Genomic DNA, 19,991 nt, shown 5'->3' with positions numbered 1-19,991 from the left:
GTTGAGAATTCGCAACAAAGTGAATGTGGCGATCGAAGGGGCTCGTTTCTAACTATACATACAAAGATCACGCAAACAAGAAATAAGCAATTTTTTAATTTAAAAATCAATTCTATGTTCCCAAAACTGTCATCTCAATTGATTGTAGAATTTAATCTGTATTTTTACGTCCTATCAATACACGATACAGGAACATTTAAAAAATGATTCTTCACCCGATTGTTTATAAAATTTCATAGATTTATTAGTTATTTTCAGGAAACTTATATTTCTGAATTATAAAAAAAATATATTGTTCGAAATTAAGAAATTAATAAAAATGTACTTGTAATGTTCCTTTCGTGTGCTGTTCATATAATACTAGATCTATCTAAATGTATTATATATACAAGATTATAAAAATAAATATGTGTACGTAAACGTATCTCTGCCTAGATACAATTCCACGTTAATTCTGTTAGAAAACATTGAATGTTTTCAGTAATCACGAAAGATAAAAATCTGAAGCCAATCATATCGATTGAGACAAAGATCTAATTGATAATCTAATCCTGACAAATGCTAATCTGTTTATTAAAGATTCCTACGGTAAGTACACAAAGATTTTATTAAGCCGCTCTTTGTACCTTGAAAAGTAAAAAAAACATGCTAGTTAGATATTTTAACTAAAGATAATAAAAATACCGCACCAATCGTATTGCGTCGAGCCACATGATCGATAGGCATTAATCACGAGTCACTTGAACGAAATTTTAAAAGGATCCGAAGACGTACTACGTCTTACGACGTGGCTGTGACAATAATAAATCTTCACAAATCACTCGATGTCCATCAATCACTCGATTGTTCAACAAATTTCCAAATTTTCACCCCTTTCGAACACGTAATACGATTTTGTCGTATACTGTACTCGATAGAAGGGATTTAAAGAAGAATGATCTATCGAGGAACGATCAGGCATCCGGAGCGCGCTTATTCGAACGTATTCGACTGTCGAACTAAAAATATCTCACTCCTCATAACGAGGAGAGATCCTGATGCCAATCACTCACCGATGGATCTCCTCTGTGCGATGAAAGTTGGCCGCTGGTTACACAACGATCACACGGCTGACTCGAGCACGACGTCGAGTGCACGACGGCGATGAAGTTGCGTTTCCGCCAACGAACCGATTTTGCCGAGCGACCGACGTCGACTGAACACGATCGCCGACCGAAAACCTCGAGCCGCCTCCGTTTGTCCCCCGATCCATCCACGAATTGCTCCTCCGGCTCGTGGATTTCAGAGCAAACTGGTTGAGACGGTGGTAAATTCTGCCGAGTACACGTGGTTCATCCTCGACGCGGAGAAGACGGGAAGGCAGCTTTTGGAAAAATCTGTTTGACGTGCGGCGAACGGTGAACGATAAACGACGAATGTGCGTGAAATTTGAATTTTTCTTGTATTTTGTTGTCTTTCGGCGAGAGATTCTTAGAATCACGGAATTCAAATTCGATAGGGAGAAATTAATTTCGGTTGGATCGATCCTGATTCTTAAAAATGTGAAATTAGATAAGGGGATTATTATGGCCAAGAGAGTGGCGATCTAATTAGCTTGATCTTCTTGATTAACAGGCTAACTTTCCAATTCTCGTAGGCAGCTAGAAGTTAGAAGTTAGAGCAGTTAGAAGTTTAGAGACTGAGAATGGTAATGATGGTTGTTATTCTACGAAGAGAATTCACAAATTGCCGATACATTATTCATCGATAGATACCATAAAGCTTTAACGTTTTGAATACTGAATACGAATATTGCGTATGACATTATTTAATTTAAAAACAATCTGTTAAAATTTGTTTCCTAGAGCTGGAAAATATAAAAATCGTTAGCATAATAGTTTTCGTGCTGTTTTTGTGAAACTTTGAAAATTGTCCAAATATATATGTCGGGTTATCGTTAGGTTTAGGGGCGCGTAACGAATCTTCATTCGGACTAGCCATCGTTGTTGTACGATAGAGATTATATTTACTGATATAAATATGATTTTTACACGGTTTGACAAATAACCGTGATGATTAGACACTCGAGATGTTAATGACAATGTTCTTAGGTTCAATAACGAATCCACGGTCAACGGGGTAACTCTTTGTTAAACGTAGAATATATTTTGGAACACAAAGTAACATTTGCTGTGACGACAAGGTGATCGCAAGAATAAAAGACTGATGAAAACTTTCCTCTCCTTACGGTCGAGTTCGTTTTGTTATATATTGGCCGGGGATACCAACAAAATTCCAGCCGCCGTTGCTAGGCAGTTCCACGTAGCAGCGACATTGTTCCTGCCCGGGGTTTGATTGTTAATACAACGAGTGTCCCATAATATTGGCACTTCTCTGTTAGGTAAAAACGTTCATCCCGTGACCGTGGCTACGTTCAGCGACCAGTTGTGTCACCTCGTGCCCAAGCCCACTGTCATAAATCTCGGGTAAACACAATCAGATTGAATCATAACAACTACCCCTAAGTTTTATTATTTAAGTACAGCTATAATAAATAGTCTAGACTAAAGTATTGGGGATTTTCCCAAAAATTCTAAAGGAAAGGCCCCGATGTCTTTTCATCTCCGACATATATATACTACATAATTTCTTAGTACCTTCCTTTCGAACGAACGATCGATTGTGTCAGTTCAGCGCTGTAGTTTTTGGCAAGCTGGTCGGTTGGTGCTTTTAAAGTTCAATGGCAGACTCGCAAACGAGTTTGTTTGATCGATTAGAGGTAGTCGAGATCGTCTTGATTTTATTCCTTTTCAGAGCTAAATATATACGTTCACATTTGACTTTACCTCGTGAACACAACGTGATCATAAACTATGCATAATGCATAACGTATAAATGTAATGGAAATATATATGGAATAAAAATAGAAGATGAAATAAATTGACCAGCGTTCGAGCGTATCTATTCTGTTGGCACATGGCCTTTATAAAAATTGCTCCGATTATTCTCAACTTAATTGTCGTATGCGTACGATCTTACCCATGATAAAGCGTCACGTCGTTCGATACGATCGCGAAAATATTTCTGGCTGTAGAGTAAATCTGCGATAATATCACTAATTCGCGTATTTTTATGTCGAGTATTAAAAATTTTCCACTCTATTAAAGATATATCCCTCCCACTGTTCGTGTTATCATCTCTATAGATATAGAATAATATCTCTGTTCTATACTATTTTTTCATTGTTACTTAATTTTGAAAGGAATAATAGCTTCTGACACCATCTTCTTTCATCGTACGGCTTAAATGAGAAATAATGGCCGTTTTATCTCATTATCTGATTGTTCATCAAATTTAACAAATCTCGAGGCAACGAAAATCCAAATGATTTGTTAATAGATTTCACACAGAGTCGTCACGCTTCGGATCATTTTCTGTCTTTCTTTCGTATTTCTTCACATTTCCTGTCACTTCGACAACGTTAAACAGGAACTTGAACAGCTTGCATTCGTCTGTTTCGAAATTTTACCATTTTAATAGAAATTCGAAATTATATCGAAGAGTCAAGGAGAACTTCTCTGTGTTTACGTAATGCCACTTTGTGATCAAACAAGCGCATCAATAGCACATTATCGCGAATTACGGTACACGAGGATGACGATGCACTCATTTTCCGGTAGAAGATTCGCCTTGCGGATCGTTACTCGATCACAGACGCTGCTTTATTAAGCGACATGGTCAGAACTCGAATATAGAACGATTTTGTCATCGCGCCAGGATGCGCGGCATCGACTAGCGACGTTTCTTCTCTTTTGACTTCGTCTCTTCTCACTTTGTCTCTTAGAGGCGAACAGAGGATGGTTGAAGATCGCGGCTGAAGATGCGACGAGTCGCAATTCTCGTCTTTTGTAAAGAAGCAATTAAAAGATTCGTAAGAATAAGCGCATCTTTGCGCGTGCTGGTCTTCTCTCAGGAAACGAATTTCAAAACGAAATATTCATCGTACTAAATAATTTTTATCAGTATCTTGTAGCTGTATATGGCAGAAGAATTTTTTTCTATAAATATTCCGATCTTCGTAAATCTTTGTTCGATGTATTTCAATTTCTTTAAACGAAATATTCATCGTATCGTATTGCATATAACGTTATGAAAGTTATTTAAAGATTATAAATTATAAATTTTATCATGAAAGTTGATACGAGAATAAACTGATTGCTCAATTTGATACGTTTGAAACTGTCAGATTATTTTTCAACTGTATGTCGCATTAAGATACTTTTTCTCGGTCGTCAAATTGGTTAACCACGTAACATAATCATATAAAAGTGATAAACAAGTCACCAGGTATGGAGGCATCATGTTTTTCCTGTATGATCTGCATTTGCTAACTTCGATTAGGGTATATGCACATATTTCATCAATACGACTATCTCGAAAATGACAGTTGAGTATGATAGGAAAATCGATGAATTGGAAGTGTGACGTTCAAAGGAAATGACCTCGTCGGTTGCTTGGGCGTAACGAAGAAATAATAGAAAAAATAACAAGTAAATATACAATAGTAACGATAACGTTGACGATTGTGAAGCCTGCTGATAGCGTTCTTATCGATAGTAAAGCGGGACTGTAAAAAGCTTTGCGTTCTTGCATTGATATACATTATACGTACATATATATTTGCATGAGGAATACGCGAAAACACGGATTTTGCATTACTTTTAATCGAATTTCTGTTGATTGAATTTGCCAGTGTACATTATCGTCCATAACGCTATGCGAGTTTTACCTGAGGAATTAATCGTAAATTAATAATCGAACCAACGTTTATTACGTTTTTATGGAAATAGCAGAATATAAATCTGAATTGTTAACGTTTGATATTAAGCATACATTTGTCATTAAAATATCGATGCGCGCATTAAGGTAATTGTTAACACGAAAGAATTTTCTTGATTCGATTAAAAATTTATAAAATTACAAAATTTGAAATGACAGACGTTGTCAACTTACCTAACATTTACACAAGGTTTTGCAATAATTACATCGGTTTCATTGCTGTATATTGTTCTTCAAGATTCAACTTAATTGCTATAATATCATATTTTATGTAGCTATGGCGATTACGAAGAATAAGATCATTGCAAATTGATTTATTCGTGACTGTATGATCAACACATTCATCTTTATTAAAATACCACCTGTATTTCTTTCTCATCGAAAGTGTCTTCGTTCTAAATAACGATGTTTGCTCTGGAACCGCCTTTGTTTTATGTGTTTAGTCATCTTATCGGAATATCTGAAATGCCAGTTGTATCAGCAGCATTACTTAAGCATGTTATTAAACGGACGTAATATATGCGTAGTAATGAATGTTAAACTAAGTACATCTTTTTGCAAAACAAGCAAATGTTGCAGTACTTTTGAATTTGTGATATACATAGCGTTTCTCAAACGTACATATCGATCAAAAACTTCTTAAATAATTGAATTTCTTCTTCCTTAATATATTCTGTTTCAATATAATTTAATTTCTTTCTCAACATATTTATTAAAAATTGTTGGTTTGTTTAAGTCACTTGAGATATTACGTATACATATATTACTGAAGCAAGAAATCGATTGAAATCACGATAAGGGGAAACGCAATAGCGAGCGATTTTGCAAGGGTTTTAGCGAAATATTACAAAGTTCGTTAGTTGGTTAATTGGGCCGAGTTTTGAAATCTATTGTCTGATGTATCGGGAGATTTTCCATGGATATAAATTATCGAGGTCGTTTCGCCATCTGTTTTATACACGGAGTTATCTTTTCTATCGAAGTCGCAAAAAAAATCGTACGAATAACTTAGCAACCAGTTTCTACATGAGTAAGGAAACACGCGATAAAGAGTACATTAGTAACCACGTAAAAACGCATTGACGTAATAGACTCAAGCTTATACTTCAAGAGCACCGTAATTAAAACACGTTTACACGGTAATCGTTAATATAATGGCTAATTGACTGATCAAATAGTTTTTTATCTCTTACGAAGCGTACGTTTTCGACAAATATCTTGTCGATTAAACCTTATCAATTTCCATGATGGCCACATTATATCATGCCGTATTTTCCTCTCTCAAATCTTTCAGATGACACATATAACTCGTAGGAAGTTGCTACTAGTGTCCGAATACTTTGACGATACGTGTAACTGCGAGGACGAGAAAGGCTGACATTTCTCATTTCGATTTTTTCTAGCGTTAATTAACTTTGCATCGTTTAACGATTAAAAGAGGCATCATTCGGCGAGATGATCGACGAAGAATCGGGTTGTTAGACAGTTCGCTTTCTGTCACGAGTGATTTCAATTCCTGGGATACTGCTCGTACGAAGAACAAGAGCAAACCGAGCCAGATAAAAAGGATTCCTAAGGTAAGAGAGCCTGCCAATTGTTCGAGGGTCCCTTAGTTTGAAATTCTTTTACCTGCAGCTCTTCTCCTTTTATCCGCATTTATCCATATAAGTCAGCCTCTTTTTGCCCTAAACTAGTTAATCTACCTTGGACGAAGCCTTCGTGGAATCGTTGGCCAGACTTCAATCGAGGCAAGAATGTAATCGCGTAACCTTGATCTTCGCGTGCAACAGCCGCTTCAAAATTTATATTCTTAATTCTTCTTTGATATACTTCGTTGTTAATTGTAGGATAAAGTTTCAGCATGTTTTGTGTTTCTTAGTTTTAGGATGATGTTAATCTCGGAACGCTACAGTAGGTACACTTACTGGCTTTTGTTTTACCCATTTTCTAGAGAAGCTCTTTGTTACTTATACTTCCTGCATCCTTTTTGCAAGTATACGATATTATTACAAGTTGTTTTACAGGTTAAAAATGATCAGTGTTGATATATCATTTTGCAGTAATATTCTATCATCAGTAACAGTTCTGACAATAGAGTTTCAGAATAAGTATGTTTGACGCGCGATGAAAGATGTTTATGGGATACATTCTATTACATATATTTCATTCATTTTATTATACAATTTGTTATTAGTCGGCTGTAAGTCAATCATCTTACTATGAACTGTCGTGAAACGTGTTAATGATATCGGGGATTAATTTCTAACGTATAAAATGGTAAAAATTGTTTATATAATAGAATTTTACAAGCCATAACTTGTAACTTGTAAATTTACCAATGTTATTAAGTAATAGCTTACCATGCAAGAGGATTCTGAGAAATTAGAGTATTTCAAGATTAATACACAGTGGATACAAAAAGAATCTGCATGTCGCTGTACATATTACGAAATTTACATAATTAATTAGCTTATACCAAGTATAATCAAATTTTGTGTCAACTAGTGGTACTTTCACGTATATTATAAAAATTTGATACTACGAAAATGAAACGTAGAATTTGTTAAAGGAACGTTTTACTGGACGATAATGGTACGCGCAAATCCTCTTTATAGCCACTCTAATTAAAAAATATTATTCGAATCTTACTTATATATCCAACACACGTATTTTTGACGTTCTGATGATATTTAATCGACAGAGACGTTAACGATCGTCACTAAACAATGTCACTAAGCGTATTTATCTCGACGAAACGATACGGCAATATGCTAAGCACCTACGAATAAGACTGTCATCCAGGATCCCGAGACAAATAATGTGTATCTCTCAACGCATTCCACGTGATTCGTTAAACAAGAAAATCCAATTGCAATTTAATTAACCTACCTCATACTGATTCTATTGATTGATAAGAAAAAAGAACCTTGAAGTAAAGAGACACCCTAGTCTATATATACGTTGACGTATCACGCAAAGACCTCAACTTCAGAGTTTTAATCGCCAAGAACAATATTAGCGATCTTAAGTAAAAGTTTCCGAAAAATTTCCGTGTTTACACCGGTACGAACGTTCCGAGCAACAAAAGAGACAATCTGCCTTCTCCCGACGGAATTTTTTATCGTGTTTGTTGTATAACCAGCATTGTATTATCCTGATAGTGAATTTGTCTGGTCGTGGAAGGAATGCAAACGTGGTTCCTTCCGTCAGCTAGACAGTTGAGGACGAGCGTTCACGACCGACAGGTGTGTTGCGTGATTGTTAAATTTGCGATTAATCACGACGCGTTTTGCGGCTAATTATGGCCGCGTTTTGGCAAATCGACCGATTACGCGGCAAATTGCGACATTTCCGCCGAGAAATTAGATTCTCCGCGATTCTCATCCGCGGATTGTGACAATTATTTCGCGCTCCCTTTCGTAACTCTGTTCTCGCTGTTTTGTCATCTGGATTTTTTTTTCTATCGTTGCCCGCTGGTTCAGCCACAAATTACAACATTCGCGTACGATGAAATTCATACTCGTGCTTAATATTAGGTTGTCGCATACAGTTTGCCCGTCGTTTCGTTTGTATACAGAGTGTGTCCTTGGAGTGTGTGGTTTTCGTAAAACGAAGCTATATAGCGTGTTCTATGAGTAAAACTAGGAAACGGATGTCGTATAAACACAAGTTCATGAGTACTTTATTAAAACTCCGAGAAAAAGTACGAAACGAGTCTCTCGGAAGGCAAACTGATCAACTCCGCTTTTCGTAAGTTTCTCGATTTCATTACATGTTTGGACACGTGATTGATATTGGACTTGGCGAGGAAACGAGCTGTTTGCTTCCACGGGTTTATTTATTGCAAGAAAATATACATAAATTAGCGTGAATCCGCAGGTATTAAAAAATTGTAACTTTAAAAACAATTTCCTTCGCTTCGTAATTTATGGAGTTAATCAGTACGGCTTGTGAGCGGCTGAAATAACAATGAACTGATGCTTTATTCGATCGATGATATTCATGTTAATGATGTTTATGTCAATTTCGCTTCAAAGTAATTGAATAACAAGTTCAATTTGGGATACTTGGCATGAGCAAGTTATCAGTATTAAATATGGAATTGTTATCTAATTCTCTAGAGCTGACAGAAGATAACAATGAAATATCTTATACTGTAGATGTTTATGCATTTATGGAAAATTTTTAAACATGAAAAAACGCAGAATGCAAATAAGAAATTTCTATTTAGGCGTTGTTTGTTTGGTTACATTAGTTTTACTTTTGTTTAGTTCTACATTTGTTTAGATCCACGGTTTATCGATCAGATATTCAAAACATTGAATTTTACAATCATAAATCTGATAACCGACTTTAAGCTTTTCTTAAGCATTGCAAAACGGTATAAAAAAGTATGATAAAAATATATCTAAATGGATGAACGTAAATTGAATTTGTAAAATATACTTCTGCAGCAACCTAATATTTAGTATCTTGTACAGATAGCGTAACAGTCTTTATAAGCTATCATTACATCTCACAGATAAGTCATCAAGTCACGTTGCTGTTTAGTAATCTAAACGTTTCATGGCCAAGTAGTCTATACGTTTCAAGGTAGAAATTAATTGTTGAAATTCGTGGAATGTAGGAAAAGAAAGAAGAATAATACGCTGCCTACAAATTTGCAGAGTGTCACGCACAATTGGGCCAAGTCACAGCGTTCAAACGGTGAAAGATAGGAAAAAGCATTAGGAAAAGTTAAATGGTTCGAGTGAATGGCGCAATTGTTTCGTCCGAAAGTGGAGACGTTTTAAAAATTTCAAAGCCACCTCTACTTTTTTATATGGAACTACACATTTTTTTTATACACTATTCGATGCATTTTTTAATTCTCTACAGAAAAGCATCGAGGTACATTCGAGTCGAAAAATTAGTTTAAAGGATATCTTAATCTTAACTTGTAAAACTTATCGTATAAAAGACAAGGAGAAACGATACAGTGCTTTTATGCTCATGTTTCCCTTGTCTTGCATCAATTGCTTGTCTTGCTCAATTTGATGAAATCAACATCGAAATATTTTTTAGACTATTATTTTAAATATAAATATCTTTTGAAATGGTTTTCATATAAATATCATTTAAAAAAAACGTAAGTGACCTTAAAATCTTCGACGAGCCTTCACTTTTGGAGAAGTTAACCGCACCACGTGATGTATCGTTCGAAGTTATTTAATTTTTCCTAATCAGGTCCGTTTCCATTTTCTGTCATTTTAACGCCACGGCTTGGCTCAGTTTTCTCAGACACTTTACATACGATGTCACGATGAATTAGACCATTAATCATTCCGTCAATCGTCCCTCCCAGCGAATTAATTAATGCCAAATTAGTTCTGTCAGCGGCGAATGATAAATTCACTGTACTGTTACGAAACAACGCGATAATGATATCGCGATTGCTTTAACCTAATTACACATAAAGGACGGTTATTGTTTCCGAGGATCTGAAGGGATTGAAAGAATAGGCTGTTTGTCCACGTTTAATTTTTTCAGAAGCCAAATTGATCGCCACCGCTTTTTCTACGTCCTTAGATTTCATGAAACAGGTATCATTTTCAATTATTTTAACGGTTATTTTTGAACGGTTATTAACGACACACAGCGATCTAATCGCTCGAGGTTTACAACGAAGCCAACATCGTTGTTTTTCTCTAATCATTATTTTTCAATTTATCATTCAATTAACTTCCGAAAGACACGCGTGACCAATAATCAAGCCTGTAGCTTTTATTTATGTATTTCAAGAAATATTTGTTTTGACATTGTATGTATCTACAAACCTTTACTTTACACACTTTACACACAGGTAGCCATCTAACAAAAGAATTAAATGAAATAGATATAGTAGACCGATAATCTCATTTAGTGTTCCTCTTTGCTGGTTTACTTAGGCTATCTGCATCAACGATACGTATTCATCCTCCTATTAGCTTTGACAATGCAATACACGCCAAGAAGAACCTGCAAACAGCTTGACATTTTGAGAACCGTATGCTGTGACAGTCACATAGTCCGAATTGCCGCGTATTTCTGCACAGTGACCGAAAAGATTCCAAAGATCGCTCGGAAAGTTCGTTGCGATTTACATTTCTATTCGATATACATTTATGCCATTTCGTTCCATAAGCTTTCTTCATCTTTCACGTAACTCCAATATTCCATTCTTCCAGAAGGGCTCAGAAGGGTTTTTCGGCGAAAACCTTTCCAATATGATTTTTTATGTCGACTTTATAACGAACTTTTCGAGCAGCATTTAACACGTGTAATATTTTATTAAAAATCAACGAACATATTTAGAGATGTTTCTAGTAATGTTTTTCAGTGTGATATGCTTGAAAACAATTTCCCCGACGGAGAGGTGCTAAGGAAAATTTATTATTTTATTAAATTCCTTAAAAATCCGAACGAACCGACCAAACAATATTATATCTGATATATTGATAATGGTTTCGTATTATTCAAGCATGTAATGTAAAAAACACATTCATAACGCTTTGTTTATAGCGTCCATTGCTTCTTTTTATTGTCTTATTTAACAGTAGTTAACATTTTTATACGTAATACGTGAATTCGCGTCTCCAGTCCGCGAAGCGTTAAAAGAAACCTAAAGACAAGCTTAAGACAAGATATATACAATTTCTATCGTAGAAAGTCAATCCAAACACTATGCAACAACAACAACTATTCATATCGTTTAGAAAGATTGAATATGTATTCTTTGATCTTTGTTCGTAAGAAGATCGCATAGATCGACGGTCCAGACTAATCTTGGTTAACGTTACGTTCGAACATATTCCTTTCAGATTCTCCTTTCTCTTAAAAGTCGTCGAATAAGACTCGACGAAGTTTCACGTTTCAATGTGCAAACTTGAAAGCTCGAGCAGTGATCGCGAGAGCCTTCGTCGTAGTGCCTAATATCGTCTAAACCGTGGTACGAACTAGTTTCCAACTATGAATGCAGGACACGTTATTTCGTTCTCGTAGAGAAACTCGAGGGAAGCGACTTGGATGCGGTGAAGAAGATTCCAGAGACGTAATTCCTGGAGGAGAGCCGCGACGTTCCCGATGCACGAATTCAATCCACGATGCTTCCGTTTTTGCTGTTACCGTTTCTGCTTCAGTTATGTTACGGATTCACCGGAAGGGGACTGTATTATCCGGGACGATCGGATTTATTCGAGTTGTCGGTGATACACCTAAATGATTTCCACGCGAGGTAAGCCGCATGCTTGTCTTTCATAACACGCGTTTTAATTGTAAAACGAATTAAACTTCGCTGATTTCATTTTCTGGCTATTTTATAAAATTCTTTCGAGAAGATTGAATACTGCAGGAGAGCTTGAAGGAACTTGAGTAAAAAAATAACGAAACGTTTTTCGTGAAGCTATCTCTGGGATATCTGCCAGAAAGCCATCGAAAGAAATTAATAAAATGGCAAACTGTTTTTAAATTTGTTCGTTAAAATCGTCATATTTAAACAGCAAGTTTGTATAGTAGAATATGTAGTAAATGGTAAGATGCGTTGTTCCTATGTCTTTTAAGAAATAATTTCGATTTAATAATCTGACGATTCCGCAGGAAGGTAGTGCGCGTTTCTTCTAATTACTGATTCAACCTTGATTTCTGATTGTTTTACAAAATCCATATATATAGTTACTACAAAAAAGCCGAACGGCAGAATGTATATTATATATTCAGTGAATGGTAATTCAATGAGAACGCGAATGACGTTGCGAGAATCGAAAAATCTGGGTCAATGGAAACGTTTTATGTTAATGTTGCTGTTGTACACATACTAAGTTTATTATTCGCGATAATTGTTTGTACTGTTAGGATGCAGAGGAAATAGCGTATTAAGTATTGACAAGGAAGCCTAATCTTTCTCAGACCTGCTAGGATTAAGTTAGTACAAATTAACTAATTAATCAATTTACAAGTTACAACTTATACTTAAAGGTACCCCATTGGGGATAGCCACCCACATGATAATCAAACAGCTAAGAAATTCTACCAAATGTCCAAATTGGACAAATTGTGAATGTGAAACATTAAATTAATAAAAAAAAAACTTATACTTAAAGATATGTAATATATTACTGATATATCATTTATATAGTAATGGTATTTGCAAAGTATGCTAATGATATTAGTGACTAGCCTTGAACAGAGAAATTAATATTACAACGAATATTATATTCCGTATATTTCACGTTCTATTTTTGTACACTGTATGCATTCTCTGCATTTTTAAATCAAAACATAGACATCCATATCTACAAACACGACATGAAATTTTATTACACTTCCACAAACAATGATTCACGATAATTCGCATCGAGTGATGTTTTCTGTACAAAATGATTTGTTGAATTGATCATATTGATCGATCGTAAACACGTCGATGGTTAATACACGATGCATAAATAACATCGATAACTGCCGTAATTAACAATTTTATGATCGAATGACGATTCGCATTAAAGGAGAGACACTACGTAGAAAAGGGGAATGAAAATCGGTTACATAATCGACTGGTCGTTCAACAATGGAAACGGAATTCTAAAAGCGTGAGCTGCTTGATTTCCGAGGTCTCAGCAAGTGAAATCTCAAGGTCAGGGACGCGATGATTCGGACTGATCATGACAACTCTTTTTTATCGCGTTCGTTTTTCTATTAACGAGCTTCGTCTTGCTCAATATCCACCCTCGACGCGAGTTTCCATTCTGTTCGAGTAATATTTGTACTCGGTTTGTACATTTGTACTGTATTTGTTTTTTCGGAATTCAATTATAGCATCATGAAAGTATCGCGAAAGTATCTGAACACTCACCATGGAGAACCGTTATCACCATATTGTACGCATTGTATGAAACATTACGAAATTTCATTGCCACTATAACGAGACGATATTGTCTACGTTCGTAAAATTTGTATCAGTCTGAAAACGTGTACAAAAGTAACAAGATAGTCGTTGCAAAAGTACATACGGTAAAAAATTAGTACACAGGCTGAATATTCATTTTAAGCGTATAACTAGCTTCAAGCATAGTTCTGAATATAGCGATTTACTAATACGATGAATGGTTGACTGTCAAAGATAATAAATAAATCATGACATGAAATATTTTGTAACTTTTACGTACATATTGTTCTGATATTTTATCGATATAACGATGACAATCGAGTCTCATTAGAATGCTAATAAAATTTCAAAATGTTTTACGCAATATACGTGTTAAAGCTTCCTGTGGTAACTATTAGAATATTATTTCTATCTGTTGACATCATCTTTCGCGAACCACTGTATTGCTCAAACTTATTCACGAAGGAAAATATTTTCTAGATTCGAGCAAACAGGCCCTCGATCCGAAGCGTGTCACGAAGGCGAGGAGAAGGATTGCGTCGGTGGAATCTCAAGAGTCTCCACGGCAGTGAATCGTTTAATGAATGAAAGGCCGAATCCAATTTTCTTGAACGCTGGCGATCACTATCAAGGGACACTGTGGTACAACGTTCACCGTTGGAACGCGACTGCCACCTTCATGAACATGTTACCGCACGATGTTATGGTAAGACGGCCTCATGAAATAATCACGCGAAAACAAGTATGTTGAGGCTGAACTATCGCCAATTATCAGCACGAGAGAAGAGATTTTAAATATGTGATAAGGAAAAAACATTTTATTTTTTTTCTATTAATTCGAAACGAAACTTGAGGCACATCGTGATAATTAAAGACAATTAAAGTAACAAAATGATAATCGTCCCAGGAAATAAATGACAGAGATGGAGTTAGAAACGATGGAGATAGAGTCTTTCGAAGAACGATGTAAAAGTGGAACTAAACTGGAGAGACGATAAACTGATAAAAAAGAATAGGAAAAGGGGTTTCTTTCCGCTGTTGATCGGTCGATTGGTTTAATTGGGTCAAAAAGTTAACAATCGATCATTCGAACGTGGCTCGTTCTCGTCGTTAAACGAAATTTAATGTTTGAAACCGATGGAGCTGAATTTATCGTGTCAAATTTGGTCGATGAAGCCACGGGAAAACATGGTTTCGCTCGTGATCGCGTAACAGTCTGTTAATTAAATTGATCCAGATATTGAGTGCGAGGATCTACGCGACCGAGTCAGTAAATTTCTGACGATCATGGAAGATTATAGTTTTGTTGTAAAAGAAGGTCGATTGATTGTAATAATTGCGGAATTGGCAAATGGTAACTTATAGATAATAATAAAATAGTGGTAATAACTACATAAATGTTGATAACTTATATCTCTTTATTTGATAATACAAAATCTGATATGTAAACATGACATTCTTAAATCGTACCGATAATAATCGATAATCAATGTTATCTCAGTTTATTTAGATTTCGTAGATAAAATCATTTAATAAAATAATAAAATAATAAAATAAATTGTAGATAGAGTTCGTACTTAGAATTATTAGAAGAGAAGATTATAAGACGATTAAATTTTCAGACAATAGGAAACCATGAATTTGACGATGATATCGAGGGAGTGGTTCCGTTTTTAAAAATGGTCAAGGCACCAGTAGTAGTCACCAATATCGATGCAAGTGAAGAGCCAACAATGCAGGTTAGTACATTATACTATAACTAAGGTTCCCATTGAAATTTCAAACCTGAAGCATGAATGTTGCTGCAATATTTTTAGGGGCTCTATAAGAACAGCACAATCATTGAAAGGAATGGCACGAAGATCGGAGTCATCGGCGTTATTATATCGACCACGGATGTTCGTATCGAATTTTAATTTCACGTTTGATTAATCCTTCGTCGACGTAATCGAGCGAATCATGAGTTTTTTTTAAAGGATAGAATGCACTTGCAACATTAAGGTCTCGTCATCTCCCAATATTGACTAATTAACTGAAGATATTTTGTTTAAGATCAATATAGAAAGTAATAATTCCAAGTATTTTATCGTTTAACGATACTAAACTAATAATACTAAAATTTAATCGAAATTCCAAACAGAGGATAACGCTATGTATTTTAAGAAGGTATTTAAAAATTCAAGAACATCTAGATTTCGTTTTTGAAAATATTCCGGAAGGAGATTTAACAGAAACGAAAAAGAAAGATTGTTTTGGGTTAACTGGCAGATCATTTCGATTTTTATTTTATGCTAAATAGGATAAACAAAAGTTTGATAATTAAGTAACGAAATAACTGGAAGAAAAATTGTTTGCTTATTTAGATAAACTAATAGAAACGACATCTTCAAAACGACATCTGATAAAATAATATGTTCGTTAAATGATTATTTTCTAAATATTTTATTCGATTAGTCTAACATAATCGAATATGATGTATTGTATTTGAATAGTTGAATAATTTAATAGCTGAAACTTATTTCACATTCAACGAGACAAACCATCAGTGTATTCTTAATTTATCTTGTTTCTCTTATGGCCTTATATATGAATGAGATAAAAATGGTCATAAAAGTCACTATTAAACTATATTTTAATCATCAATACGTTTAAACGGATTCCAAGAAGCACGGAGATAATTGCACGAGACAGAAAACGGGAGAAGATTACGTTGACGAAGGTTTAACCGGAAGAGTGATTCGACGTTACTCTGGTCCTTAATTGAAACTTACAAATTACCAGACAATTTCCATTACCGGGAAATTAAAGTTTCTGGATGAGGTGGAATCGGTGAATGACGAGGCACGGAGATTGAAGTCCCGAGGGATCGACATTATTATCGTTTTAAGCCATTGTGGATTGGATGTGGACAGAATAATGGCAGCCAAGTGTCCTCTGATCGACCTTATCGTTGGTGGACATTCTCATACGTTTCTTTATTCAGGTAATCACTACATTTGCAAGTATTCGATAGTATTCTGTTTATCTCGATTAAGATAAATATACTTTTGTTTTTTGTTAAAACAAGTTGTTCATCGAAATACTGTATTATTGGAACTGATACACTCTTGCCATTGTTGTCTTGAATTTTATATAGTTTTTCTAGATCAGCTTTTTTTTCTTCGTTTCTCTTCAATTTCCTTTTAAGACTCTTCTAAAAATAAAATTTAGATATTCTCAAACTTTTCAAGTATTGTTTAAAATACGTGATAGTTATCCTGTATTTGGAATATTAGTTAAACATATTGATTAACATTTTCTATTATCCTGCAGTATTCATCGTCCCAAATGTTCAAATAGAACAGTACTGAAAGTTTGTATATAGTTAGCAGTCATGCAACCTTCGACGATGGCCATGGCCAGCTCTGCCTCTAAAATAATCGAATATAAACTCGTAAAGAAAGATGACTCATTGTACCACCGCAAAGAGAATAATTTACTGAAAACCTTGCAACGGTATTTCAAACAGAAGATACGCGAAACAAAATATTATAAGTTGAATCATTTTGAATTTTATACGAATCATATCGTAGGTAAATGATATACTTCTTCGTATGATCGATCAGGAAGGAAAATATCAAACACTTAATCAGAGAATTCATATGTTACGATCTAACGATCATCTTCGTTCTACCCTAAAAAATAAATAAGAATATTTATATTCCTTTATTTTTTTATTAGAGTGGCTTTTAAGAAATAAAATAGTGGTTTTAAATTAGAGTGGTTTTTAAAATATTATTTTATTACTATTATTATCGTCATTTTGCTTAGACTACTGTGATTATCCCGTGAACAAATTTTTAAATAGTATTACTATTAGTATAGTTATAGTATATTATTATTATTAGTATATTATGTGTATATTTTATCAGACCATAGCGATCATTTGCTGGAAGATCTTATTTCTATTAATTGTTAAACGCTCGTGTCGATAAAATACTTATCATTTAGGACCAGCCCCTTTCATCGACGAGCCAGAGGATGAATATCCCGTGGTGGTGGTTCAAGAGGAGACCAACAGAACAGTGTTGATCGTTCAGGCAGCTGCTTTCACAAAGTTGGTAATTTGTTCTCGATAAAAAAAGAAACTGCCTGTTGTTTCGTCTACTTCTCTTCTAGAAAATGAGGAAGTGGTTTCCTGTTTGTGCCAGGTACCTGGGGAACTTGACGGTGTGGTTCGATGCGGATGGCGAGGTGGTTGATTGGGACGGAAATCCGATTCTCCTTGATTACTCTATCGAGGAAGGTAAGAATAAATCTCTGCTTTTATTATATGTACACATTATACCAAACATTTAGGGGATAGTTACTTTTTTGTATCAATCAAGTAAGTGAAAATGAAGGAATCTTGTAATATTGATGAAATTTTAAACAATTACCTCTTAACTTGTACTTTATTTATATTTTTCTGACTGGAAGAATCGATCTCTTTTTAATTTGTTAGGTATTAATCAAAATTAATTTTTTATTAATTGAGAATGTGTTCTTTCGTGAAACGTAGTTAGATGATCACTTATCAAAATGTTTCTCCAGATCCTGAGATGCTGAAGGCTTTGGCACCATGGAAAGTAAGGGTAGATGAGAAGGCAGGAACGAAGATTGCTCGAACGAGAGTTTTCCTCGACAATAAATGTCGCAGAAACGAATGCAACCTTGGAAATTTGATCACAGACGCCATGGTCGATGCTGTATGTCACAAATATTTCGTCTGTCCCCTGGAATTAACGATTAAAGAATTATTTTGAGGCAAATTAAAGCGATGTCTATACACGGATTTTCTAATGAAATGTGTTTGCTAAATGATCGTAGTATGTGGAGAGAGCAGAGAATAAAACTGTGTGGACATACGCTGCGGTTGGTGTTTACAATCCTGGAGGAATACGCGCTCCTATAGACTCCATAGGTCAAGATATCACGTTTGCCGATCTGATAATGGCTCAACCTTTCGAGAACACTTGGGACATCCTCGAATTAAAAGGCAGCTGCATTCTGCAGGTATAACATTTTATCTTAATTCACATTAATTTAAAGAAACTTAATATCGGCCGGAGCATGTGCCGTAACTGGAACTGCTTCAATTACACAGCAATTAATTCGGCGAAAAATATTTCGAATAAAAGTCGAATGGTTTCGAGAAAGTATAATTTCACTTAATTAATTTGTTTTGTATGTAGACACGTGAAGTGTCCATTTACGAAGCCGTAATCACAAATCGTTTCTGAAATTATAATACAATAAATTGTTAATATACGTACGTATGTAATCTTTTGCTAAATTTTCTAAATGGAATTCTATTATAACTATATAAATATATAATTTCACCGAAAAGTCCTTCCAATTACGTGCTTCACCCTGTGTGTGTTCATTATTAGAAAGCTGTAGCTTATTTTAGAGAAGATTGTACGAAACGAATGAATTTACTTTTTACAGAAAGCGTAATCAACTTTTACGTTTTTATGTTTACATACTTTTACGTTCCAGCTCCTATCAACGAGCACCGTTTCTACCGACGTGTAACAAGTGCTGCCATGCGCTAGGCTCTCGTTCTCTTTTGCTTTCCCTGTGTCCTCCTCAAAGCCAACTAACTTATATATAGATATCTGATAAATATTTTATTAATATATACCGTGACGTTATATATTTAATTTAACCATTTCAGATCCTAGAAATGGAAGAAGATATTTTAATATGGTCAGGGCTAAAAGTGGTTTATAAAATAAAAGGAAATTCCAGGAAGGTGGAGGATGTCAAAATAAGGTGAGTACTTACATTCTCACCGATAACTTCGATAAATCTTCGTAATTCGCGTATTCTTCCAGATGTAGAGCTTGCGAGGTACCAAGGTACGAAGAGCTGGTGTTAGATCAGTGGTACAGAATTGTACTTCCAACCTTCTTAGTCCAAGGTGGGGATGGATTCGTCCCATTCGAAACCTGTGGTAGAAATCACGAAGTCGGTTACTTGGACTGGGTAGTATTGTCTAAATACATGAAGAAGATCAGCCCTATATTAACCGGACGAGATCGTCGAGTGATCTTTTTAGATGGAAATAGTTCTTAGTTAGCTCGGTAAATATTCATTTTCTTAGCAAAACAATAGGTAAGGAAGATTCAAAGACTTTCTAGAATCATATTTCGCAAACTGATATTAATATCACAGTATCGTAAAGTGCATTTAATCTAAAATGAACTTGTGCAATATAAATGTAAATTTAATAAAAATGCTATTTCATAAT

The 19,991-nt window shown here is 35.0% G+C and overlaps 2 protein-coding genes across 6 annotated transcripts in view; one reads left to right on the top strand and one right to left on the bottom strand.

Moving 5' to 3' along the window:
- The window catches only part of LOC117205841 (protein 5NUC-like), a 17,150-nt gene extending 9,547 nt beyond the window's left edge, over positions 1-7,603 (bottom strand). Inside the window, exon 1 of one of the 3 annotated variants that reach the window (XM_033444617.1) lies at positions 7,468-7,603. The gene's annotated coding sequence lies outside the window, so the exon portion shown is untranslated. Of the gene's footprint in view, positions 1-1,052; positions 1,329-7,178; positions 7,202-7,467 lie in introns of those variants that run through there. The other 2 variants (XM_033444622.1, XM_033444607.1) reach the window with 2 other exon arrangements.
- Positions 6,261-19,991, top strand: LOC117205877 (apyrase). Of its 3 annotated transcripts, XM_033444693.1 has the most exons (13): positions 7,806-8,063; positions 10,348-10,400; positions 11,839-12,070; positions 14,198-14,423; positions 15,340-15,456; positions 15,535-15,615; positions 16,499-16,700; positions 17,708-17,813; positions 17,908-18,002; positions 18,290-18,444; positions 18,566-18,751; positions 19,416-19,513; positions 19,576-19,991. In XM_033444693.1, the coding sequence occupies exons 3-13, from the start codon at positions 11,940-11,942 to the stop codon at positions 19,814-19,816; spliced, it is 1,638 nt and encodes a 545-aa protein (XP_033300584.1). In that variant the 5' UTR covers positions 7,806-8,063; positions 10,348-10,400; positions 11,839-11,939; the 3' UTR covers positions 19,817-19,991. The 3 variants fall into 3 exon arrangements, with proteins under 3 accessions (XP_033300593.1, XP_033300584.1, XP_033300575.1); XM_033444702.1 differs by lacking the exons at positions 7,806-8,063; positions 10,348-10,400 and adding an exon at positions 6,261-6,395; XM_033444684.1 differs by lacking the exon at positions 10,348-10,400.

The sequence above is a fragment of the Bombus bifarius genome, unplaced genomic scaffold (genome assembly GCF_011952205.1).
Source record: "Bombus bifarius isolate JDL3187 unplaced genomic scaffold, Bbif_JDL3187 scf7180000007966, whole genome shotgun sequence".
NCBI classification, from domain to species: domain Eukaryota; kingdom Metazoa; phylum Arthropoda; class Insecta; order Hymenoptera; family Apidae; genus Bombus; species Bombus bifarius.
The sequence above is the reverse complement of the archived record's forward strand: the minus strand, read 5'-3'. Positions and strand labels throughout refer to the sequence as shown.